This window comes from Garra rufa, chromosome 1 (genome assembly GCF_049309525.1).
Source record: "Garra rufa chromosome 1, GarRuf1.0, whole genome shotgun sequence".
Classification (NCBI taxonomy): domain Eukaryota; kingdom Metazoa; phylum Chordata; class Actinopteri; order Cypriniformes; family Cyprinidae; genus Garra; species Garra rufa.
Genome location: NC_133361.1, coordinates 97,123,324 through 97,150,250, shown reverse-complemented (window position 1 = coordinate 97,150,250; position 26,927 = coordinate 97,123,324). Strand labels below are relative to the sequence as shown.

The following is a 26,927-nucleotide window of genomic DNA, read 5'->3' as shown; positions in this document are numbered from 1 at the left end:
TGTGAAGAAAGTTAAATACCTGGGACATGTGATAAGAGATGACCTCAGTGATGATGATGATGTGCAGCGTCAGTGTGGTAAACTGTATGGGCAGGCAAACATGCTGGCACGCAAATTTCATATGTGTACTACAGATGTTAAAATATCACTCTTCAAAGCGTACTGTACCCCACTGTATACTGCTCAACTGTGGTGTAATGTTAGCATTGCAAAAATGAAAAAACTTCAAGTGGCTTATAATGATGCTTTAAGAGTTGTGCTTAAAATTCCCAGGTGGAGTAGTGCCAGTGAAATGTTTGTGACTAACAATGTGCCTACTTTTAAGGCTGTTCTGAGAAATTTTATGTATAGATTCATGTGCAGATTGATGGGGTCTAAGAACATGATTGTTGTGTCTCTAATTGATGTGTCAAAGAGTGACACAAGGTACTCATCTTGCTTTTGGAAATATTGGACCCAAAGCTTGTATGTGTTTTAAAAATTTTGATTCTCACATCTTTTAAATGTTTTGTACTGTAATTTTAATTTTTCTTTTATTTTTATTTTTGTATTGTTTTGTCTATATGGACCTTGATGTGTCTTGAATAAAGTTGATTGATTGATTGTAGTGAATTCAGCTTTGAGAATGAAAACCAACCTGTTTGTTCCTCAGTATCTTCATGTTTGACTCTAAATGTTTCTTCAATCTTCATGTCTTCACTCTCCTCTTTAATAAACGCCATCTTTCTTTGTTCCTCAGTATCTTCATGTTTGACTCTAAATGTTTCTTCAATCTTCATGTCTTCAGTCTCCTCTTTAATAAACGCCATCTTTCTTTGTTCCTCAGTTTCTTCATGTTTCAATGTTTCTTCAATCTTCATGTCTTCAGTCTCCTCTTTAATAAACGCCATCTTTCTTTGTTCCTCAGTTTCTTCATGTTTCAATGTTTCTTCAATCTTCATGTCTTCACTCTCCTCTTTAATAAACGCCATCTTTATAATAGTGTGTCACGTGGATCTCTGTTGATTCTCCAGGAGTTTTTCCTGTGTTTGTACACTTTGTCCTGTTTAAGATGAGAATAATAAAAATAAAAATAAATCAATGAAAACTAAATCTCTGGGTGCGTCTCAATCAGCTCCTAGTTCAGTAGTGCATTAGTAAGACAGTCAGAGAGTTAATAGACTTCTTTATAAAATGTATAAAATATAAAAAACAGAGGTGTAAAATACTTGAGTAATTTTACTTGATTACTGTACTTAAGTATTATTTTGGGGAATTTGTACTTTACTCAAGTACAAATAAAACTGACTACTTGTACTTTTACTTGATTACATTTCTGAAGAAAAAACAGTACTTTTTACTCCTTACAATTTTATTTCATGTTGAAAAGTAAATTACATTTTTATTGTATCTTACGCACATTAAATATGGTAAACGGAAGCTCAAACGTGCCTGACATGACAATCAATGATCAGTGTTTTCATGCATCAAGCACACACATTGCTACTTTAGTTATTACTTTTATCAGGTAAATGGCTGGCTTTAAAACCTCACCATCAAATCTGAGGAAGCGTATTGACGTAGCAAAATTGCATTTCCCCCCCAAAAACGTTTATTCATTATTCGTTCATTATTTTTATAGAGCCATTAGCTGTGTAACATATTAGCTGAATGCACAACATTGAGTGCAAATGAAATTAGTGATAACAATTTAAATACAATTAATATTTTTGTGGGATTTTTTTTTATAAATGTTACAAATCTCCAAATAAAAGTATTTAAATAAACATCGTATGTTAAATTAATTGTAATTCATTTTTAGTCATGTTCTTACCAGATAGTCGATAGGTTGCATTTACAATATGTCCTTATGACACATTGAGTAGGAATTAATATTTTTTTAATCTTAATAATTGCATTATTTGCTCATTAATTAATCTAATTAGTTGCAAATAATTATTTATCAGTATTTGCTGAGAAAAACACATTCTTGTATTCTGTCTGAAATATTTTTCTAGCCTTACATCTTGCTCTTCAAAGGGATAGTTTACGTAAAAATAAAATTTCTCTCACTATTTACCGAACCTCTGTCATCCCAGATGTTTATGATTTACTTTCTTTAGATGGACACAAGCAAAGATTTTTAGTTCATATAATGCAAGGGGACAGGACCACTTCAGGAACCACCCAAAGTGAACACGATGGTCAAGATTAAATATTAGTATTTGTATTCTTTTTCGTTTCAGTTAAGAAGACCCTGATTCATTAACAGGGGTTGCATAAATTACTGTAATTTTCACTTTGTATAGAGTTTTTGAAGTGGAATTTTTGGATGTCCCATACACTTTTGTTAAGAGATGATTTTTCTAAAACACTTAGTTTGTGTTCGTCTGATAAATTAAAGTCATATGGGATGGCATGAGGGTGGAAAGGATGGAGTTTCCTTTTCTTGTATTTTTGCTTCATTTTAATTGTTGTTTTTGCACTAGATATATACATGTTTAACCTCTGCCATTGCATTTTGCTTCGTTCTCTCCCTTTAACCACACTTCTGTATGTCTGTCAGAAAAAAAAAAAAAAGTACTTTTACTTTTTCAGTACTTGAGTATAATTTAAAAGTTGTACTTTTTTACTTTTACTCAAGTATGTTTTTGACCAGATACTTTTACTTTTAATTGAGTAAAATTTTCACTGAGTATCTGTACTTTCACTTGAGTAAAAAGTTTGAGTACTTTTTACACCTCTGATAAAAAATTACCAAGAAGGTTCATATTTAGGTAGGTTATTTTTGATTTGCATGTCATATCTAATATATTACACTCTCCTGAAATCATTCTCGGTTGTGATTCACTCGTTTGTGTTTGTTGTTGTAGTTTGTAGTCCGCGTGCCGCTGAATCGAATCACTGAATCATTTCACAAATGATTTGATTCAAATGATTCGGATTCTGAGTCTCTCACTTCTTATCATCACACGATTGATTCACGATATGGAGAGAAAAATGAGATGCACATTCTCTGTTACTAACGTCTTAAGTAACAGCAAATAAAGCATTACAACGTTAGATTTAATAGTTATGATTTATTTTACATAGCTTGTAAAAACGCTTTAATTGATGCAACAATATCCATTGGTTTAAAAACTTTAAAACCACAAACCTTTCTGTAGGTGAATCACAACAGATGAGGAGCGCGCAGCTTTATGACGTCACGTCACCAGAGCAAAATAAAAGTCCCATTGGTGCACTTCTTCTTCTTCTTCTTCTTGTTTGAAGGCGACCAATTCCTTAGGAGCATTGTCGCCACCTATCATTGGTCCCCTGCTCTCTAAAATCACAAATATATCATAGAAATGTTGTATATAGAATATAATTCCGTACTCATATGATGATGCTTTTCTGAAGTTATTAACTTCGTGAATGTATTATTCTCTTTTTTAATGTACATTTATAACACTTTGTTTTATGTTGATGTACCATTAAGTTCACATAAAACTAGTTAATGCTGCTGTGTAACTGTTACAAAGGTTTTAGTGGTAATGTTATTGTAAGCTTTTATGTAAGCAATTTTGTTTTAAATAAAAAATTTTGTAGTGTAAAGGAATTGATTATTACCTTTTCATTTTCGTTAATTGGCAAAAAAAAAAAAAAAATAGGCCAACACATTCAGTTCCCTCCATATCTTCTTTTATTAACAGTGAAACGTTTGGATAATAAATACAAGACACAATAAACTGTTTATTAGAAACTTTAACTAGAAGTACATCTATCAGAAAAAATGCCATGTTGTATTAGTTTTATGATTTTAGTGAAGTTAAATGTTTAAAGAACAAAATACCTTTAACACACCTGCAGGAAAATGAAGATCAGGAGACTTGTTTGAGCTGGTCCTGTGTGTCGCTGCAGTCATCCAGACTGACTAAAGCACTCAATCACTGGAGTTTACTCAGATTTCAGGAGGCCGTTCTTACAGATGAAGACAAAGCTCATGGACCACAAGCTTAAACACAGTATTCAAGGGATGTGATCAGTTCTATACTAAACTCTAACTATAGCTCTCATGATCACAGAGATCAGCGAAAGACATTCACACACAACTCAAGTGTTCATTAGCATTAACAATCACAACAATTAAAGAGGCAGGAACATCGAGAGCATCACAGATTTGTTTTCACACACACCTGAAGCAAAAGAGATTCATTTAAAATTGAACATTTACCTTTTTCCTGAATTTCCTAGGCAATAATTTCATTTCAACCAATATAATTGTGTCTTTAACAGTAATGACTGTCACACCTATGGACTGTCCTTGTGTTTGTTTTTGTTTCCATGAGCTCCTTGTCCTTGTTTTCCCTGATGTTTTCTAATGCCTATATTTGGTTTTCCTGTTCCTGTTTCCATTGATTTCAGGAGTGTCTTGTCTTTCATTCATTTAGTTGAGTATTTAATATTGTTCTGTTTGTGGTTTTCTCCTCTGATGTCTTACGTCCTTCAAGTGAATGTCTTCCTGTTTTACTCCTGAGTTGTGTTTTAGTTTGTCCGTTAAAGACTGTTTTAAGTTCACTCCTGTGTTTCCTCGTCTCCTCGTTTCCCGCTCTGTAGATTGATACAATGAAATGATAATAAATAATAAATATCCAATCATACATTTGCCTTAACAAATTGCTTAATGTACCTGTGTTAAAAAGTAAATATTTCTTATTTGAAAGTACAAATATTGATTATATAAACCTAATTCTTCAAGTTTCTTTATAAAGGAAAATGAATGTCTTTATTTATACCTAAACTTAGTCAACTGTGAGTATACATAGTACTTCATTACTATTCATGAAAAATATGAATGGAAGTTAATTAGATTTGAGCATGTTTATTAAATCTTGATATTCTACATTATTTGGATTTTCATGATTTGCAAGATACAAGTTGTGTAAAATCATTAGAGTCAGGAGTGACTCAGTGCTATGAATGGACTTAAAACCTGACTGAAATTTTTCAGAAATACTTAGAAAATACCAAACACAAACGGTTCTAGTACCTTAGGTTAAAGAAACCACAGAATTTGGCTGATAGTTATTTAAAACAGATGTGTCTAAAGAATAATGACTGCAAAATACATTCAGGAAAGAGCAATAGAAACTCAGCAGAAAGATAATTGGCATTTGAATTTTAAGATAAATATATTACTCTTTAGGAGTGTGTGAATATGAATGTGAAATGATTGTAGGTGTCATCTTTTGTCTTTATTGGCTGTTGATGTTTCTGCCTCATTTCTTTAATTGGTGTCTTTGTTTCTGATCAATATCTGAGTTAAATATGAATGCAGAGGCTGAAGGTGAGACTTTCCCTGATCTCTGTCATAATGAGTCTATAGTTTTGCTGATTGGATTAGAGTCGCTGAAAATCTGGGCAAATCCCTGTAACTGCTTACATCCTTTGCATATTTTATCTTCTAATGACGATCCTGAAATCTGTCTAAAACTCCAGCGATTGAGTGTTTAGTCAGTCTGGATGACTGCAGCGACACACAGTAACATCTCAATCAAGATCTGATGAAGATTCACTCAGTCTCCTGATCTTCTCCTCTGAGTTTATTACAGCTCTAACTGGATGTTGCAGGTATTGGTATTTTGGTTTCAAAACTTTTAACTTCACTAAAATCATAACTCTTATGTAACATGAATGCACTTCTAGAGATTGAGTTTGTAAAGCAGATATTGTATCTTGTATTTATTAACTGAACTGTTCACTGTTAAAAAGGGAAGATGAGGAGTAACAGCTGAATATGTTGCCATGGTTTTTAGCCAATAAAGATGCTGAAAAGGTCATCAAGTTTAATAAAGGAATGGCAGAGAGGATGGCAAAAGGACATCAAGGGTAGACACATTTTTCTGTTCAATCTAAAGTTAGAAACAAATGTTTTTGTACTTGTCCATCCTGTAGGGACTCAGTTAAACTGTAGACTGAGGTTGGGGCATTGTGGGTTAAATACTTTTTTGTATATTGTAGGAAAGCATATTTTTTTCTTTTTTTCTCCTTTAATATTCACTGACAAAGACTGTTGATGCTGATCAAATACCATGATGTGAGTCTTAATTTTAAGTCATTTTCATTTATTTGTGCAGATCGTTTTTTTTTTTTTTTTTTTTTAAATAGCGCACATTGTGTATGCACAAAGTCATTTCCCCGTAATATTTTCCCTTCTTTCGGCGCTTCACACTCCAGTCCAGCGGGTGGCACTAACACACACACTTCTGTTTGACAAACACCATTAAACCTAAGAAGAAGAAGATTGGTTGCACTGCTCTCTGTTGTTTTGTTGTGATTCTGTTTTAGTTCAGCCTGTGAGAAAGTTTCTGTAAACAGAAAAAAATACAGTTTTTGAATCCAGTCAGTAAATATCTGTAATGTTCTCATCTTCACAGCTGTGACTAGGTTTGGAAGCGAGCAGGAATATCTGGAGAAGTATCTGCTGATCTGAGATCTGCTGCTGTGAAGATGTTTATTAAAGTGGAGAGTGAGGAGAACATGAGTGAACTAGAAACCTGGAGAATAAAACAAGAGGAACCTGAACATTTGAGAATAAAACAGGAGGAACCAGAACCTTTGAGAATAAAACAGGAGGAACCAGAACCTTTGAGAATAAAACAGGAGGAACCAGAACCTTTGAGAATAAAACAAGAGGAACCTGAACATTTGAGAATAAAACATGAGGAACAAGGAGGTTGGTGTTTAATCTTCATTCATCTTTAATGACTGTTTGTTGTACATTATTTCAAAGTTTTATTAATACTGAGTTTCAAGCTGCTTTAGATTTAGTTAATTGTAATAGAAACAACATTTAAAGCAGATCAGTCTGTTAAATTATAGATGGCCCTGGTGAAAAAACCAGCTAAAACCAGCCTAGGCTGGTTGGCTGGTTTTAGCTGGTCAACCAGCCTGGTTTTAGCTGGTCAAAGCTGGGAGGCAGGCTGGTTTTAGAGTGGTTTTGGCCATTTTTCCAGCCTGGCCAGGCTGGTCAGGCTGGTCTTAGCTGGTCAGGCTGGGAAACCACCAGCTAAAACCAGCCTGACCAGGCTGGCCAGGCTGGGAGACCAGCTAAAACCAGCCATTTCCAGCTTAAGCCAGCTAAGACCAGCCAACCAGCCTAGGCTGGTTTTAGCTGGTTTTTTCAGCAGGGGGGGCAGCAAAAGCACTTCCAGATCTAGTAAGAAACATTTAAATTCTGCATAGGGATGCATCGATATGTATCGGCCGATCACTTGCACGTTTTGTCAGTAAAGCCGGTTCTGTAATCAGCGGTAAATGCCATCAGGTACGTGATTTCACGTTGAGCCGTATATACTACACACAGCCGTTGTTTACCGACGAGCTGCGCAAATTCGAAAAATTTTCATTATCAGCGTGAATGTGCGCAGCTCCTCAGTGAACAACGGCTGTGTGTAGTATATACGGCTCAACGTGAAATCACGCACCTGATGGCATTTACCGCTGATTACAGAACCGGCTTTACTGACAAAACGCGCAAGTAATCGGTCGATATATATCGGTGCATCCCTAATTCTGCACAGAATTTTTGGTAACATTTTCTATGAAGCCCCTATTTATAATACATTATAAAGTATTTCTAAGACATTGTAATGAATGCATCATAAAAAATAAATAAATAAATAAATCTTATAATATGTTCTCAAATAATCATGACAATTACAGTATACTAAAGTACTTGAGTATTTGGGGTTCTAACTTTTAAGATTATGATTATTTATTAGACACAATGGGCGGCTAATTAAATCTACACAATTTTTAATGGACTATATCCTATTACAATTTTTTTTTTTTTTTTACATTATATTTCATTTTATTATGATAGGCCCCCTGTGTCACGTTCACACAGGAGGTCTGGGTCCAAGATGCAGGTAAGTTGGTTTTATTTGAAAATGAAAACAAACTAAACAAACAAAAAGCCAACACGGCACAAACTAACAACTAGAACAGAAAATAACCAAGAACCAAAACATAATCTAAAGTCAGGGAATTCGGACACATGAAAACAAACATCACAGGAGACAATGCAGACATAAAGCAGAATGAACAATGAAGGGTACTTATAGTCCTGATAGTGATTGTGAACAGGTGCGCGTGTAATCAGTGCAAATGACAAGACAAACGTGAACACCTAAGGGGAGTGTTGTGTGGGACAGTGACCTCAGGTGGCTGAGGGGAAATCCTCAGCCCCGATCATGACATTACCCCCTCCCTACGGAACGGCTTCCAGACGTTCCCAAAGTCTGGAGGGAGGAGGTACGGAGGTAGGCAAGTCAGGGGGAGGGATGGCGGGCCAGGACCGTGCAGCGGGGTCCCACAAACATGCCTTGCCGCCAGCTGGGCCCCGGCCGACGTCGTCGCCTCAGGCAAGGAAATAGCGGACGTCGCCGCGTCAAACAAGGAGATGGCGAACGTCGTCGCATCAAGCACGGAGATAGCGGACATTGCCGCCCCAGGCAGGGAGACAGCGGACATCGCCGCCTCAGGCACGGAAATAGCGGATGTTGCTGCCTTAGGCACGGAGATAGGGGATGTTGTCGCCTCAGGGACGGAGACAGCGGACGTTGCAGCCTCAGGCACGGAGATAGCGGATGTTGTCGCCTCAGGGACGGAGATAGCGGATGTTACCGCCTCAGGGACGGAGACAGCGGACGTTGCCGCCTCAGGCACGGAGATAGCGGATGTTGTCGCCTCAGGCCGGGGGGCAGCAGACGTTGCCCCCTCAGGCACGGAGATAGCGGATGTTACCGCCTCAGGCACGGAGATAGCGGATGTTGCCGCCTCAGGCACGGAGATAACGGATGTTGCCGCCTCAGGCACGGAGATAGCGGATGTTGCCGCCTCAGGCACGGAGATAGCAGACGTTGCAGCCTCAGGCACGGAAATAGCGGATGTTGCCGCCTCAGGCACGGAGATAGCGGATGTTGCCGCCTCAGGCACGGAGAGAGCGGATGTTGCCGCCTCAGGCACGGAGATAGCAGACGTTGCAGCCTCAGGCACGGAAATAGCGGATGTTGCCGCCTCAGGCACGGAGATAGCAGACGTTGCAGCCTCAGGCACGGAAATAACGGACGTTGCAGCCTCAGGCACGGAAATAACGGACGTTGCAGCCTCCCCGCGGAAGATCGTCTCCGCCCCCGCCGCAAAGCAGGGACCCTTCCGTGCAGCCTCTCCGCTGCGGATGTCCAACGCCGCCAAGCAGGCATAAATAAACTCAAACCGCTTGGCCGACGCCGCCTCGAAGGACATCCCCTCCGTGTCTGGAACCGAGCGGATGGACGTCGCCTCCTCAAAAAAAATACTCCCCGCTGGACCCATAGCTGATGTCTGCATTCTGTCACGTTCACACAGGAGGTCTGGGTCCAAGATGCAGGTAAGTTGGTTTTATTTGAAAATGAAAACAAACTAAACAAACAAAAAGCCAACACGGCACAAACTAACAACTAGAACAGAAAATAACCAAGAACCAAAACATAATCTAAAGTCAGGGAATTCGGACACATGAAAACAAACATCACAGGAGACAATGCAGACATAAAGCAGAATGAACAATGAAGGGTACTTATAGTCCTGATAGTGATTGTGAACAGGTGCGCGTGTAATCAGTGCAAATGACAAGACAAACGTGAACACCTAAGGGGAGTGTTGTGTGGGACAGTGACCTCAGGTGGCTGAGGGGAAATCCTCAGCCCCGATCATGACACCCTGGTCTACTGACTAGAAGCAACTTTCCAACTACACTAACACTCCTTTATTAGTAGTATTATTCGACTTAGGTTAAGTTTGGCTAGGTAGAAGGTTCACAAACTTGCAAAGTTACATATCAGTTTTGTCTTTTGGGGAACCATTAAAATACAGTGTTAGAATATATTTAGCATACTACTACTAATAATTATTGCTAGCTGTCATGCAGTCGAATAGTTACTTATCAAAAGCTGTCTAAAGGGTACCATCAAAATAATCTAACTAATAATACAAACGTGTCATGTTATCCATTCATCTGATACATTAACTTTTGTCTCTTTGATAGATATTATTATTGTTATTATTATTATTACTTATAAGTGCTCTTTGTATGCTTCCAGTAAAGTGACATGCGTAACATGGTAATATATGAGACTTATGTTATGACTATGAGGAGATAATCACACGCTTAAAAGCTATAACCGCAAATAAATAAAAATTACAATACATTAAAACAGTTTTATGATACAACATACAATACATTTTTTTTATAATGCACTATGAATTCATTATAGTGCCTTAAGCATACCCTTATAATGCATTATAAATATGGGCTTCAAAGAAAGTTTTACTGAATTCTTTTATGAACAGATCAAACACGGCTGATGCAGAAACAGTGTTAGCTAAAGTCATGTCCAATGCTGTTACATCAATAGTTTCAGGGTTTGGACATTTTGGGAGAGAAATTCAAGAACTTTTCAACGAAATTAAAATTTTGCATGCCTCCTGACTCAAGTTTAGTGCTTTGCTGTCAAATGTGTCTTACCAAGAAATAAACGTAATATTTTTTAGTAACTGCGCTTAAACATTCCAAACAATAGTAATCTTATGGTTGACTTGTTATTCACTTTTTAGCATCAAATGGTGATGTGTTTATGCAGTTTGAGGTTTAAAAACATGTTATTTTCCACCTACTGTACATTATTGTTGCTCCTCTCTGCCCTCCCTTTCTGAAACGCTTTGATTTCCACAAAACTCACTGTTGATGGAAACCCAGGTGTTTTCTGATTGGTCAGCTATCCATGCTTTGGAATTGGCCGGATACCTCAAGCGTGTGTTGGAAATGTTACACCCCTAACCATGTTGTGATACCATTTCTTGGCGCATCGAGACAGAAATGATAAAACCCATTATAAAAGAGGCATTTGTTGCATACGTGCAAACTTGTGTTTGAAAAGTCAGTACTGAATTCTTTAAATATGAAAACGCACGTGCAGGCCATCAGTCAGATGCACAGACTGTTCATGCAACATTGTGATTGGCCCACTTTATGGGCATAAGGAGCTCCAGGTGTGTGTTCCTGTTGTGTATGCACTTAGATGGATTAAATGCAGAGCACAATTCACCATACTTGACTGTTTCTCTTTCAACTGGTGCAAAACTATTTCTTATTCCTAAAGTGTAATTATAATATTACTAAAGTTTTTTACAGAAAAAGTTTAGTGATTTATGAGTGAACATCCTGTGACAGTCAGTTTTGGGTTGTTTTCCATTTAAAAGATCAGTGGAACAGCCCATTTTTATAATTGGCTAACACAACTGCCCCCTAAATAAAAACTCAGAAGTTTATTTTTTTTTTATTTGATAGTTAAATGGGGAGTTTTTTCTCTTATTTTCCCTCATCTCTTTGAATTCAATTTGATGATTTTTATTCCCTAGGATACATACAATAGTAGAGATCAGTCTATATAGATTTCCTAAACACTATCATTAGATTATCTGGATTTTTTTTAATTAATTGTATAAAGGCCAACTTAAACACTGTAGGAAACCAGCCGACCAGGATCGGGTTTGGACACCCTGGTATAGGATCTAGCATACAAGCATTAGATATCTACATGTTATGATGCCAATTGCTTTGTGTCATTAAACTGGGGTTAACTTTTATTTCTTTGTTTTTCCACCGTAGACCTAACAGCGCTGAAAGAGGAGAGAGAAGAACTGAATGAAACCGAAGAGAAAGATCAGTTTGAGAATCTTCATGATTTTGTATCTGGAGATAAATCAGTTTGTTCCTTAGAGTCTGCAAATACTTCTAAACAAAAAAGAGCACAAAATACAGGAACTAGGAGTAATTTCACTTGCTTTCAGTGTGGACACAGTTTCACTCGAAAAGAAAACCTTAACAGGCACATGAGAGTTCACACTGGAGAGAAGCCTTACACATGCAAACAGTGTGGAAAGAGTTTCACTCAAAAAGGACACCTTAACATCCACATGAAAGTTCACACCAGAGAGAAGCCTTACACCTGGAGAAAATGTGGAAAAAGTTTCTGCAGAAAATTAAATCTTAAAAACCACGTGTGCATTCACACTTTGGAGAGCCTTTTTACCTGCCAACAGTGTGGAGAAAATTTCACTCGTAAAGGAAACCTTGACACACACATGAGAATTCACACTGGAGAGAAGCCTTACACGTGCAAACAGTGTGGAAAGAGTTTCGCTCGTAAAGAAAACCTTAACATACACATGAGAATTCACACTGGAGAGAAGCCTTACACGTGCCAACAGTGTGGAAAGAGTTTCGCTCGTATAGGAAACTTTAACACACACATGAGAATTCACACTGGAGAGAAGCCTTACACGTGCAAACAGTGTGGAAAAAGTTTCATTCGTAAAGGATGCCTTAACAGACACATGAGAATTCACACTGGAGAGAAGCCTTCTACATGCAAACTGTGTGGAAAGAGTTTCATTCAAATAGTATACCTTAACAGACACATGAGAATACATACTGGAGAGAAACCTTACACATGCAAACAGTGTGGAAAAGGTTTCTGTGGAAAATCAAAACTTGAATACCACTTGCGAATTCACACTTTGGAGAGCTATTTTACCTGCCAACAGTGTGGAGAAATTTTCACTCGTAAAGAAAGCCTTAACAAACACATGAGAATTCACACTGGAGAGAAGCCTTACATGTGCAAACAGTGTGGAAAGAGTTTTGCTTTTAAAGCAAACCTTAACAGACACATGAGAATTCACACTGGAGAGAAGCCTTACACGTGTGACCAGTGTGGAAAGAGTTTCATTCAAAAAGTAAGCCTTGGCAAGCACATGAAGATTCATAATCAAAAGAAGCCTTATTAAGGGTTCCAAATGGAATCCTATACAGGGCTTCTACAATGCAATTCTAATTCACATTTTAAAGCAATGTGTTTTGTCCGTGGTACACTTTACCGTGTCAACTTGAAATATGGACTATGGAAAAATAGACTCTTGTCTACGGTGTAAGAACTTCACATTTGAATGTCATGAATTGAAGACAAATCTCACAGGAAGTGCACTGTTTTTTTGGTTGAAGCATATAAAAGGACACTGTTAGCATTTTAACATCAGTGTGTATGGATTTAATTTGCACACATCAGTTGCTTGCTCATTTCTACTACCAACATTGGCGGTTTTGAGGAAGGCTTTAATAGTCATATTTTGGAACCATTTCTAAAGGACTGTATTAGGAATTGTCTTATAGGATTGTCTTGTAGACCTTTTTTCTGAACGCGGAAGTCACGCCTGACTAAATTTTTTGCATTTCTTCTATGTCTCATGTCAAAGTAGCATATATTCCGAGCTGTTAATCTAACGTTAAACCTATAAAAAAAATGACCGTCATTTGTCAGTGCCTCAATTTAAGTTTAAACTTTATTGTAAAACATTCGTTGTTGAAGAATAAAAAACTTACAAATTATTGTCCTATTTTTCTTACAAAAAAAGAAACAAGAGTAATAATAATAGTCGGGTATACGTGCATACAAAGATACCTCTGAATATACACTGTAAAAATGTTGGCTTGTTTTTTTTAACTCAACTGCTGGGTTAAGCCTGTTGGGTCATTTATTTGGGTTGTTTTACTCAGTGTTAGATTGTTTTTGTGTAACCCAACATTGGGTTACTGATTTTATCCAATCAAGTGACAGTTAAGAGAGTAAGCCACTCCCCCTACTCAACGAGCCAAGCGCTACCTTTGGGGCCATTTTGAATCACCTCAGGAATCGACAGAAAAGGTATGTTTGTGGGTTTTTAATGTATGAAACTAATACTGTACATCAACAACTGCTAAAATATACCAAATTTGGCGTTTCACATTACATTAACAGTATTAAAAAGTATAATCTATCTCGGTTCGTTTTGGGTTTGCTAATCGGTAAAGGTATGCCTGTTGTAATTACGTTACAGCCTTTTCCTGTCTAAGTTATATTCAATTTTTAGTGAAAATGTCTTTTTGGTCAACATTTCCTCTGGAATATGTGAATTGGTGAGTCGTGTAGTTAATGTGTCTTTATATATTATATTCAATTAGAAGTTTTAGCTGATGTGAGTTAAATGCAGCATGTCTGTTCACTTCAACGTGATTCTTGTGTAAACAAAAGGTTAACGTTGCATTTGCAGGGAGTTTGACTTTTTAAAACAACACTGCTTCATCAGTAACTGATCTGACAGGAATATTCAGTGTTTTAATGTGAGTAATGAGTATGTGTCAATATTGCACTGCAAAAGACCGCTTGATCCTGATTACTCGTAGCCTGCGTGTCTATTCACAGAAACTCTTACGTAACTTACTACGCAAAACTCTTATGGTGCGTTCACACCGGAAAAAACATTTGGGAAAAAACATTTGAGTTTACTCGCGCGTGACATTTTCTTCACAACAGACGCAAATTCGCGTCATGGGAGGGGCTTCTGCCACTCGTCAGCGGGAAAGTAGTTGTAAAATAGTTGAATGAGCTCAATTTGCCAGCTTTAGCTTGCTTGTAGTCTCAATATGTATGTATATGTAGGTCAAATTGAGTAAAGAGCGTTTTTTAAAACTAACCAGATTGTCCGACCACTTCACTCACTTTCTTCCTAGCCAAATCCTTTTTATTCCTGTTTATACAGAAGTCCAAAGATGTATTGTACAGCTCCGAGTAACCACAGACAGCAACGGTGATTTTGTCCTCCATTGTTGTTTCGGGATTTCTGCCTCCGTCACTACTAGAGCAAGCTCCTGATTGGTTAATGCGGCTCGAATTTTCGCCAAAGTTCAGATTTTTGAACTCCTGCGAATGGCGTGGCAATCACTTGAAACGCTCAATACGCGCCGCTGGACGGCTATTCGCGTCTTTGCATTGACTTAACATGTAAATCACTAGCGCTTGCAGCTTCATTCGCATCCGGTGTGAACGCACCGTTATCCAATCACAGAGCTGTAGGCGTTTACTTCAAAGTCTTCAATGTAAGACGCCCATTAAAATCGATCGTTTCTGGAGCCTACCTCAAAACCAGGGTATAAAATAACATATAACTTATTGTTTATTATGAATTTTTTATGTAAAAACCACACAAGTATCATAAGTAGACATCAGACTACAGTATTAATTAAGAAAAAACATCAGCTCAGGAGAGCTTTAAATTAATTATTTGTCATGGATTGGATTTTGTTTAATGCTGCATTGTGTGTGTAAAGTGATTTTTGTATGTTTTTAACGTTCTTCTGTTTTTAACAGGTTGGCACTAACATGGTTGAGTACCTAAAGGAGGCTGATCTCGCAAAACCCTTCCCCTTTGTCCTTGGGCTTTGGGATTGCAGTAACTGCCATCAAGCCTTTGTTGTTGTCGGCAAGCAGGCACTTCAGCGAAACACACTTATCTGTGCTGTGGACACAATGTCATGCTTTAAACTTTTTTACGTGTTGGACATCCATTTTCCGAAGCAGTGCGCACCAGTGTGGGAATTTTTGCAGTCTATTGTCTACAGCAGCACTTCTCAAAGTCTGGATCCGGACCCGGAGGGAATTCAATCCGGACCCGCCACCATTTCGTATTTCAGCAGTAATTTAAGGGATTAAAAATCTGGATTTCCTACTTTGATAAACGCATGTCAGAATCATTTGTGTAGTGTTTAATGTCTTTTAGGAGATGGTCCGAAATTAAAGGGAAGGCGAGATATTTAAAGTTTTCTACCGTGATTCAGTTGCCATGACATCCAGTGAGTTTTGACGTAATCGCGCAACACGACACTTCACGGCAGTAAGCGTTTGAATGGGTGTGGAGGATGTCATTGTCCAGGAAAAGAAAAGTTGACGAAGAAAATAGAGTTTTCAAAGATGATTGGAGAGAGGTATGCGTTCTTTTTGCCCCAATCCAGCACGAAGCCATTCTGTTTGTTTTGTAACGAGACAGTTGGAGTTGTGAAGAGTGGAAATGTCAAACGGCATTATGAAACAAAACACAGTCATTTTGAACGGCAATATCCACAAAATACAGAGGTACGGACAGCAAAACTTCGACAGCTAAAGTATTCATATGAATCAACAAATAAGTTGCTTGTGAGAGCTGTGACACAGCAAGAGAGAGCTACAGAAGTATCTTTCCGAGTGGCCTGGGTACTAGGCAAAAGCTGATGGGAGACAGACAGTGTCATTTCTCACATTAGACTGCTCTGTATTTTGCACCATGTTACTTTTGTTAAGAAAAATCCAGACACTTAAATTAATAATTTGCACTTGTTATTCATGTATTTTGAATGCAAAAGGCACCTTATTTTTTCATAAAATGAATGTTGATTTGTTATACATATCTATTAAAAACAAGTTTACAACAACTAACCCTCTCTAAAATGTTGTTTATATGAAGAGGAAAGTTGTCAGATTAATATATACAGTTATATAGTAATATATACAGTTCCTTTTCCAAAAATTAGCATATTGTGATAAAGTTAATTATTTTCTGTAATGTAGGTAGATAGGAATTTTGGGTTTTCATTAACTGTATGCTCAAAATCATCAATATTAAAACAATAAAAGGCTTGAACTACTTCAGTTGTGTGTAATGAACCTAAAATATATGAAAGTCTAATGTTTATCAGTACATTACAGAAAATAATGAACTTTATCACAATATGCAAATTTTGGGAAAAGGACCCTACATTTAGAACCCTTTCTGAAATGTTGTGACTTGATATTTACATATATTTATGTGCATCTACAATGTGAGTTTATAAAGTTAATATGGGTTTATAATCTTTCCTACTGGTGCTGGGATGTGAGGGAGGCGGAGCGAAAGTCCACAACACCAAACCCCTGACGCTGATTGGTTGGAACACTGTTTGTTTATGTGTGGAAAGGTTGGTAGTGCCGATTGTTTTTTTGGCATATCTCGGACCCTAGGCTGACCAGAGAAACGCGTTTTTTTCACAGACAATTTATGGGGCAGGCAGCGAGCGGATCGTGAAGAAAGGTCAGCTGAAATTGACACTTTATGTTTTAGGCTAGAAATCGCTGATACAACCTTTAATGTATGAAGGCATCCTGTATCATAACTAATGTCTGTCGTTTGTAATAAAACACATCTGAATTGAACTCACTGAACATATACCCATGTAACGCTACCAATTATATAATGATTAACGTTAATTATGTTTATAATTACGTTTGTGTATGTTTGCATTTTATTGTTGTGGATTACTTGACACATTGAATTAATCTTTTTCTTTTTTACAAATGTGCAGGAAGGTACAAAGGAGCTGAATCTGAACAACATGCTTTCACTATCAATGGATGGGCCCGCTGTAAACTGGAAGTTTGTTGAACTCTTACAAGATGAACACAGAGAGCAGTATGGTGGAGCCCAACTACAAATAATTGGGAGTTGTGGCCTTCACACGATGCACAACTCGTTCAAGAACGGCTTTGCAATGTGGCAAGTTGAGAAAGTCCTGAAAGCCCTGCACTACCTGTTTCATTGTGCACCTGCAAGGAGAGAGGACTTTGTGTTAGTGACAAAGTGTGATACATTTCCTCTGCCATTTTGCGGACATCGATGGCTGGAAAACCTTCCAGCAGTGGAGTGAGCCATTGAAATTTGGCCATATATTGTCACCTATGTGGATCAGGTCAAAGCCAAGAAGCTCCCCAATCCAAGGTCATCGTCATATGACACCATCGCAGAAGCCCGGATGGATCACTTCATCTTGGCAAAGTTACACTTCTTCATGAGTGTCTCAAGAAGTTTTCAGCCATTTCTCACCAAGTACCAGACAGATGCCCCGATGATTCCCTTCCTCGGCAGAGATTTGGAGGATCTAATCAGGGTAAGCCTAATGACCACTAAAAGTATATTAATGGTTGAATCATTCAAGCACCGACATTTACAGAGGATATGAACAATAAAACAAAGTACTGCGTTTTCAGCATGATGATGTTTGTAGAAAGTAATGTAAATACTGTAATACTTTTTCCAATTTTGATTATAATTATCATGCTTGTGCTATTCTATTTTCAGAGCCTTCTCAGACGCTTCATAAAGCGAGACGTCCAGGTTGATGTTTCCCCAGTAAAACTGGTCAAGCTTGATGTGACAGACCAAAAGCTTTGGGTCAGTCCAAAGCAAGTGGACATTGGCATGGGAGCCACAGCTGCCCTCAAGGTAATATTTATCTTAGATTACTTTATCATTGTGCTATATGCACTGCAAAGTCACTTGACTAGTGAAGTATTTATGTTGAGAAAATAAGAGGTCAGATTAATTGTTTTCACATCAAGCAGTTGACCTATTAACTGGATCTGTCAAATGTTGTGTAGTGTAAGTTACACATAGGGAGAGTTTATTTAATGTTTCAGGTGATGTGACTTTTGTGCTTTTGTCAGGGAATGTCAGGCAGTCAGAGTGGTGGAAGTGAGCGTGAGGTGTTACTGTTCATGCGAGACAGCCAGAGCGCCCTGTCAAAAATTTGTCAGAACCTTCTATTGAAGTGCACCCTGAAGTACCCCACTGTCCGAAATATGATGTGCCTGGACCCCCAAAATATGCACAAAGAACCAGACATGTGCCTGCAAAAAATTAAGGCCCTCATCATGAAATTTGAGCAGGATAAGAAGCTGTCAGGAGGAGTCACAGCGGGTAACATCTGAAGACATATCAGAAATGTGAACAGTTAGCCTAGTGTTTATCAAAGGGAGTCTTATTTTAGATCTCAAGTTATACTAGCCTATTATTTTGCTGTTTTTTTTTTTTTTTTTGGAAATACATCCTAGGATGAGTTATAATAAATGTATGTAGGCCTAAGATATGTTCTTAAACATAATAATTGAAATATAGTTGAAAATATGAGATGCATTTTTCAGAGTATAGTGAAAATAAATCTCTTGTGACAACAAAGTATAATTTTACCTAGAAAATATTTCAGATGTGCTTATCTTTATCTAAATGCAGGTGATAAGATTGCCCAACAATTTCAGAAGTTCCTCTTCAGTGAAGCCAGAGGAGAGGAGTTCTTGGCCTTCAGTGCATTGGATGGAAAATCGCGAGTTGACAGCTTCCTGCATAAGGCCATGAATGGATATGCAGAACTTTGGAGCTTTGTGGAAAAGCTGCTGCTTCTGTCCCATGGACAAGCTACTGTGGAGCGTGGGTTCTCCATAAACAAGGAGGTGGAGATGTGCAATATGAACGAAGACACTATAGTCTCACAGAGACTAATCTGCGACTATGTGAGGATGTGTGGTGGAGTGGTCAAAGTGCCTCTAACCAAAGAGCTGCTAAATGAGTGTGCATCTGCACGCAACCGGTACAGGATCTTCTTGGAAGATGAGAGGAAGAAAAAGGAGAAGACAAAACAGATGAACAAGAGAAAAGTGGTTGAAGATGACCTTGAAGAGCTACGCAAGAAAAGAAGAACAATCTCAACTGTGTGTGAAACTCTAGAAAAGGATGCAGATGGCCTTGCAGAGAAGGCTGAGAATACAGCCGGGACAAAGATGGCAGAACTTATCACTAAATCTAATTCCATGAGAAAAAGATGCAAGGAAAAGAGAAGGGAGTTGGTGGACCTAGACCATGAAATTGAGAAGAGAGCAGCAGAGCTACGCCACATGTCTTGAGGAGAATTTTGGATGTGTTAAAACAAAGGGTTTCTCTCATTAAGTCGTGTAATAACATTTGTGTTTTCTAACAGTTATGTAGAATAGTCAACTTTTTGGCTTGTGAAAGGCTGTTTTGAGGACTTTCATTATTGAGCTTATTTTCAGTAGGGATGCACCGATCCGAATCGGCCGATTCATGCTTGCGCGTTTTGTCATTAAAGCCGGTTCTGTAATCAGCGGTAAATGCCATCAGGTGCGGGATTTCACGTTGAGCCGTATATACTACACACAGCCGTTGTTCACTGACGAGCTACGCACATTCATGCTGATAATGAACATGGATTTGCGCAGCTCCTCGGTAAACAACGGCTGTGTGTAGTATATACGGCTCAACGTGAAATCATGCACCTGATGGCATTTACCGCTGATTACAGAACCGGCTTTACTGACAAAACGCGCAAGCGATCGGCCGATTCGGATCGGTGCATCCCTAATTTTCAGTATTCTGTTCTATATGGTTCCTTAATATAAGGCATTGTGTTGTTTAATATAATGTAACTTATCTATGTTACGTTGGCTCTGTTTTACATCTCAAAGGTAAAAATAAAAAGTGAAGAAAACTGTCTCAAATGGTCCCTATCTCTTTTTAGTTACCGAATTTATACATTGCACATAATTGATACCAAATGGAAAACTTTCAAGTTTTGATTTCCATTGTAGGAGGCAATAAATTGAGTAGCCTATTCCAAATAAATTAAATTTTTGGGTCTTAAATTATATTTGTTGAGGTCTTAAAAAGGTCTTAAAAAGCATTAAATTTTACTTTTAAAATGGTGCAAGAACCCTGTGTTAAACATACTTCTAAAATTTATGAGTTTATAAAGAAGAAAGTTGTCTTACACACACACACACACACACACAAACACATACTGTCACGGCCACACACAATGGAAGAAGGTGAGTATCTTTCAAGATATTTATTAACAAACGTGCACAGTTCAACACACGTGCAAACAGGTGAATAAGGGTCTCTGTGGTCAAATCTTCAAACACAACACAACAGGTAAGTTCAAGTTCATAAGTATCGTAGCGTAAGCAACAGTCACTTCCCTCTGACACGATTAACGTGTTTCACAGGAGAACATCGGAGCAATCCACGAGGAGCACTTAACGTGTTTCACAAGAGAACATCAGAGCAATCCACGAGGAGCACAGGAGAACATTGGAGCAATCCACGAGGAGCACAGAAGAGACAACAGGAGGGGGAGAAGATCCACAGAGAGATATCCATGCAACTTCGATACCAGCCGGTGAGTAAGTGACAGAGGTAAGTATATAAAGGGGTGTGGTGATTGCTGGTGCAGGTGACGGTGATTAGAATTCTGGTGATGGTTCACGGGTGTGCTGTGGTGGTGATTGGCTGGTTGGTGGAGGATCGTGGTGATTGGGGCTGAGGGAACATGCAGAGGGTGTGACATCACCCCCTCCTCCACGGGTGACTCCTGGCACCCAAGAGCGGCGACGGGGACGACCACGACCTCTGGGAGCTGGGCGTTCGGGATGTTGGCGGTGGAATTCCTCGAGGAGAGTCGGATCCAGGATGTCGTCACGGGGTATCCACGATCTCTCCTCGGGTCCGAACCCCTCCCAGTCCACGAGGTACTGGAGCTGGCCATTCCGCCGCCGGGAGTCTAGGATTTCTTGGACTTGGTAGATGTTATCTCCGAGGATCTCTGGCGGGTCGGGAGGAGGAGGTGGCTCCGATTCTGTGGAGGAAGGGAATAGGGGTTCAGTGTGGCGTTTGAGCAGGGAAACGTGAAACGAGGGAGCGATCCTGTAATGTGGAGGTAGGTTTAGACGGTAGGTGACAGGGTTGATTTGTGAGTGAATGGTGAAGGGCCCTATGTAGCGGGGACTCAGCTTCCTACTGGGCAGCCGGAGGCGTATGTCTCGGGTGGAAAGCCATACCTGGTCTCCGGGGAGGTAAACTGGGTTGGGTAACCTACGGCGGTTGGCGTGCTCCGTATGCCTCCGTACTGCCCGTTGGAGATGGACGTGCGCTGAGTCCCACACCCTCTCGCTCTCTCGGAACCAGTGATCTACCGCGGGCACCTCGGAGGACTCTCCTGTCCATGGAAACAGAGCTGGTTGATAGCCTAGAATACATTGGAAGGGGGTTAGACCAGTAGAGGTTTGACGGAGGGAATTTTGCGCATACTCAGCCCACGGTAGATACTGGCTCCAGGTGTTCTGATGTTGGGAACAGTACGTCCGAAGGTAGCGGGAGATTTCCTGTATTTTCCGTTCGGTCTGCCCGTTAGTTTGAGGGTGATATCCGGATGACAGGCTGACTGTGGTACCCAGGAGTTTGAAGAAGGCCCGCCAGACCCTGGAAATGAATTGAGGTCCTCGATCGGACACGATATCTTCTGGAAGTCCGAAGTTCCGGAACACATTGTGGAACAGTGCCTCTGCGGTTTCTAGCGCTGTGGGGAGACCTTTGAGAGGTATTAGTTTGCAAGCTTTTGAGAATCGGTCAACTACCACTAAAATTGTGGTGTAGCCCTGAGAGGGAGGTAGGTCTGTGGCGAAGTCTATACCTAAGTGTGTCCAGGGTCGGCGGGGAATAGGTAATGGTTGTAGTTTACCTTCGGGTAAGCGGCGTGGGGTTGTGTTGACGGCGCAGACCGAACATCCTTGGACGTACCGTTCCACTTCCCTGCTCATGTTGGGCCACCAATATTTCTGTTGGAGGAGCGAGAGGGTTCGCCTACTGCCAGGATGTCCTGAGCCGGGGGACGTGTGCGTACTATCCAGCAGAAGGGGTCTAAGACGGCTTGGGACATAGACACTGTAAGATTGTGATAGGGATTAATTACATAATAATTTAGCTCAAAGGGAATCGAATATGATTCAGGGAATTTGAACAGAATCGCTGTTTTACGGCTGTTTGAGTCGACCCGCGATTCATTCAGCAGCCGTCTAACAGACGCTCTGCAATGGATATTGCTATCCAGAATATAGTGAAAACACTATATATTAGCACAGTAGCAAAATCAGCAGTTTAAGGCAGTAACTTGTAAGCACGAAACACAAGATACTTAATAAAAATATGAATTTATTAGATAAACCTAACACATACAAACTAATCTAACATAAACACGCATTCACACAGGTTGCAGAAAGAGAAAATGAGGAAAGAATGAGTTTAAAGGAATGAAAATATGAAGTCCCAAGTTATAGCAATGTGCATTTGCTTAGACCTGAACAACCATCAATCACTTAATTAACCCTCGTATTGAGTCTCTCAAAGAGGTTATTAAACTTTATATCAAAATGCACCAGTTCAGTAAGATTCTAGAGGTTACTTGCGCATTGCCTTTGGGAATTCCTTTGGTTGCGTCGCTTCAAAAAGGGGGCTTTCCCGAGGTTGCTGATTGGTTGGTGGTCGGTCAATGTGATGTCTTCTTGGGCGTTGGCTGGATATGAGAGTTGAGCGTGCGCTGATAAAGTTCGGGTCAACGAAGACGTTTAAGTCGGTCGCGGCTTGCACAAACTTAACTAGACACGAAACTCTCAACGGAAAGAAATAAAAATATTAAAGTAAAAGATAGAGGTGTGGTGATCTCCTCATGTTTCCTTTAGATGAGGAGGCTGGCATTCAGGCCAGGCGGCGTCGAGACGCCGCGGCGCGAAGCACGTGAAGAGCGTTGTCAGGAGTGAGAAAAGTTGCAAGAGATAAGAGAGAGATTTGAGGGTGTCCTTGGTATTTAAACTCAGCCTTTGGACACCTCCCAAAATGATGTCTTGACCAATTAGAACATTGGCTGAACTCCGGTGGGCTGCTGGTTTCACCTTCCAAACCACAAATCACAATGTTATCTTATTAGTCCCGTGATCCCAAATTCCCGCTCTTTGCAGAGATAAATTTGGACATGATTTCTATAACAAGACTATAATACATTTCGCAAAGAATTGAATTACAGGAACATTTTGAGAATGCGATTTCCAACTCAGACATATCAAACATCAATATAAACCATTAAACTATTCAAGAGTTATCAAAAGGGACATACACAATGAGTGATTAAAACATAATAGACAAATGTATGGGTTACATATATGAATAGGAAATTATGCAGAGAAATGATGAGTTGCTCATGAGTCCTTTAAGCATAATTTTGGGTGCATATGTACATCAATAGACAGTTTTCTGTGCCCTTCTGTGAGAGTCTGTTCTCTAAGCTGGGAGGTCAAAAGTTTAGGGAAGGAATTTCCGTTGTGTCCTGTGTGTGGGGGAAAACCAACCATATCGCTAATGACTTTAATCATGTGATGTTCAAAATGTGCATCTCTTTGACCATTAATCTTGGTTACTTGCTCCAAATTTGACAATCTCCTTATTCGAAGGATTTGATTATGAAGAAGTGTCTTTGTGTTAATTTTGCAAGTTCTTGGTTAGTTAGGTCTGCTTCAGGCTGGCGTTCTGGCGTCAGGCTATGAAACGTCAGATTTATGATGGGGGGGCCTCTTGTGGAATGTGAGTCTGTAGTGTTTTTACTTCTAATCGACTCTCCCAAATTGTTTGATTCGCGCTGATATACTACATATCCCCCTTTCGATCGGTGATGTGTTGTTGGCAGAAGACATCGACGAGCGCTGGAGAAACACAGGCAGAAGAAGCAGACACAAACACAGCAAACAACAAGACAACACTTCCAGGACAGTTACTGTACCGGTGCATGGCATTACGTTATTCGGGTACATGTAGTACCTGGAAAATGGTCGAATTCACATAGAAATTGTTGTTCAAATTTGTTCTCGTATAACGATGCTTTGATCAAATTTTGTGGTTAAATTTGTTTGTTTATTTAAGGTTTTAAATTTAGAGACGTTCTGGTGACATCTGTGGTAAAATGATTTGACCTATCTTGCATGGAGCTCTCTGGCTCCCATTCAGTTTAGAATGGTTTGCGGATATTAGGTGTGGCAAGTCAATCTTAATATCAGACCTTTGACCCTTGTAGGGTGGCTAGGAGTTTCACCTGCTAAAGCAAGAGGGGAAGGAAAGCAATAGGCAAGAGGAAAAAAAAAAAACAAAGAAAATTAGCTGCGGGTTTTCCTAGTCAGGGTTGCGAGTACTATTGAGCTAGGATGGCAGGTGCAGCTGATGTGTCATGTACCTTAACATAGTGTCAGGTGTTCTACCTGGGGTGAGGATAGTTGCATGTTCCTTCCTGGTGGATGTAAAACTATGTTAAGCTGAGATTTGAATATTCTACTCGTGGGAAGAATATGTTTGTCAAAGGTGTTATCAGTAGGTGTGGTTACCTCTGGGTTGTGAATGTTAATTGTGTAGTGTATGTATGGTCAGATCTGTTTCAGTCTGTTTTGGCTCCCCCTTTTCTTGTAGGTCGGTGCAGATGCTCTCTGCATCCTTGGCTTGGATGAGGGTGTGTTCAGATGGGGGTCAGTCCAGCAAGGCAGGAAGTTCTTTAGCAGACAGTCGGAGGTAGTTTGGCATGGCTGTGTGAAGCTGGGGTGCAAAACTTTGTCTCCTATGTTGCATTTCACTTGTGATGCCTTCTGGTTGTGGCAGACTTTCTGACCTTCTGTGCTTTAGTGGTTGCTGTTGCACAGACATGAATGTGGTTCATGGAGTTGAAGTTCATTTGACAGTTTCTTTGTAAGTGATGGGTGACTGAGGTGATGTTCTTTGGTACCTCAGAGTTTTCATCAGCGGTTGGCCGTGAGAGACTTGTTTGTTCTGGGTGGTTGTTGAACAGGTGCTTGTCATCTCTGATGCGGTGGTGTACCAGGTGATTGTCGGCCTTCCGTTCTGTCGCTGGTCACAGCGAGCATGACTTCTGTTTCTAGTCATTCGTGTCTAGCTGGTTTTCAAGGAACTCTTTCAGTTGTTTCATGACTTGTTCCATGTCTTCTGAGGGTGAACAGTCTTGTTCTTGTGTAGACTTAGCACTGTGGGTGTCTAAGTGGTGCTGATGTGGGTTCTGTCTTTGCTTACCCACTCTAGTTGTTGTTGGACAAGCCGGTCGTTTGGCTTTGCACGTCCAGTTAGGTTTCCAGCTGATCCTTTCTTTTGGGCTTCTTGAGAAGTGTGGCTGGTCCCATGGCTTTTCCCAGCGGTTGGGCTGATAGCTGTTGTGGACATGGGGCTCACGTTCTCTTTGCTCTTGATGGAAGACTCGGGTGTTGTGATGCCACTGGGTGTCGTCCAGTGCAAGGCGTGAGTCTTTGGTTACAGAGTTCAAGAGTGTGGAGGTTTTGTTACCTTTCTTTGAGGTCAACTTTTGCTTGGTGTAGGCCTTCTGTGTTAGATCGCGCAACTGTTGGATGGTCATGGAGCGCGGACAGGCCATGACGCAGAGGTGACGACTGACTCCAGGGTGCAGATTTTTCAGAAAAAGGCTTTTGAAGCTCACCTCTTCTTCAAGGTCAGGTTTGTTGTGTGCACCGAAGTAGGCTTTTCGGAGCCGGTTATAGTAGGCGTGTGGCGTCTCTTGTCGACCTTGTTTGGTCTCCAAGGCAGTTAACAGTCCATATTCAGACTCAGGGTCTGTAAACTCTTTGATCAGGACCTCACAAAGTAGCTGGTAGTTTGACTTTGTGTGACTGAGTTGTCGATCTATGAAGTTTCGTACTTCGACACTTGACGTTGCTCTTAGGAGGTACAACCTGTCTCTGTCAGTCACATGAGGTCTCATTTCTAAATGAAAATTAATATCTTGCAGGTGGGCCGGGATGTCGTGGCCCTCTTTGGAGTGTGGCTCAAACTGGCTGATGCTTTTAGACAGCTTGTTGAGGTCTTTGATGGTCAACCCAGGTGCAGTTCCAAGGTCTGCTTGGATGGGGTTTCTGCTTTCAGTGGCAGGAAAGAGCTGTGTGGCGAAGGCTAGTGATGTTTCGGGAGGTGGCGCTTCACTTCCTTCGTTGGATGTCAGTTCTTGGATGTGAGACTTAGCTTTGCTCAGCAGTGGTGAAGCTGAGATATGTTTCTCTCTTCTTGGCTCTTGTTTCAGCTCACAAGCATCTTTGAGTTCTTTTCTGACCATGTAGAGCTCATCATTGACATCATGTAGACGTTGGGTCAGATTGTCTATTTCAGTGCTGTACCTTTCAAGGTGGTTTCCTAAGGCACTGATTTCAGCATTCTTGTCGCTGATGTCGTTCTTGGCTTTCTCTAGTAGCTGTTCGGCATACTGGAGTCTGTTTACCAGGTCTCTCTGGGCAGCCTTTGCTTGTTGCTGGTCAAGTTGAGCTGTTGCCAGGGCTGCTTGAAGCTTTTTAACTTGTTCCGTT

At 40.0% G+C, this 26,927-nt stretch overlaps 2 protein-coding genes across 3 annotated transcripts in view; one reads left to right on the top strand and one right to left on the bottom strand.

Moving 5' to 3' along the window:
* The window catches only part of LOC141340678 (uncharacterized), a 138,185-nt gene that overhangs the window by 20,873 nt on the left and 90,385 nt on the right, over nucleotides 1-26,927 (bottom strand). The window contains exon 1 of one of the 2 annotated variants that reach the window (XM_073845745.1): nucleotides 638-1,035. The exons of the other annotated variant lie outside the window; for it this stretch is intronic. Coding sequence (XP_073701846.1) covers nucleotides 638-971 — 334 coding nt within the window. The 5' untranslated portion in view covers nucleotides 972-1,035. Of the gene's footprint in view, nucleotides 1-637; nucleotides 1,036-26,927 lie in introns of those variants that run through there. 2 annotated transcript variants of the gene reach the window in all.
* LOC141340636 (uncharacterized) lies at nucleotides 6,270-13,453 on the top strand. The gene is made up of 2 exons (XM_073845687.1): nucleotides 6,270-6,697; nucleotides 11,675-13,453. Exons 1-2 carry the CDS (start codon nucleotides 6,472-6,474, stop codon nucleotides 12,853-12,855), a joined length of 1,407 nt encoding a protein of 468 aa, XP_073701788.1. The 5' UTR covers nucleotides 6,270-6,471; the 3' UTR covers nucleotides 12,856-13,453.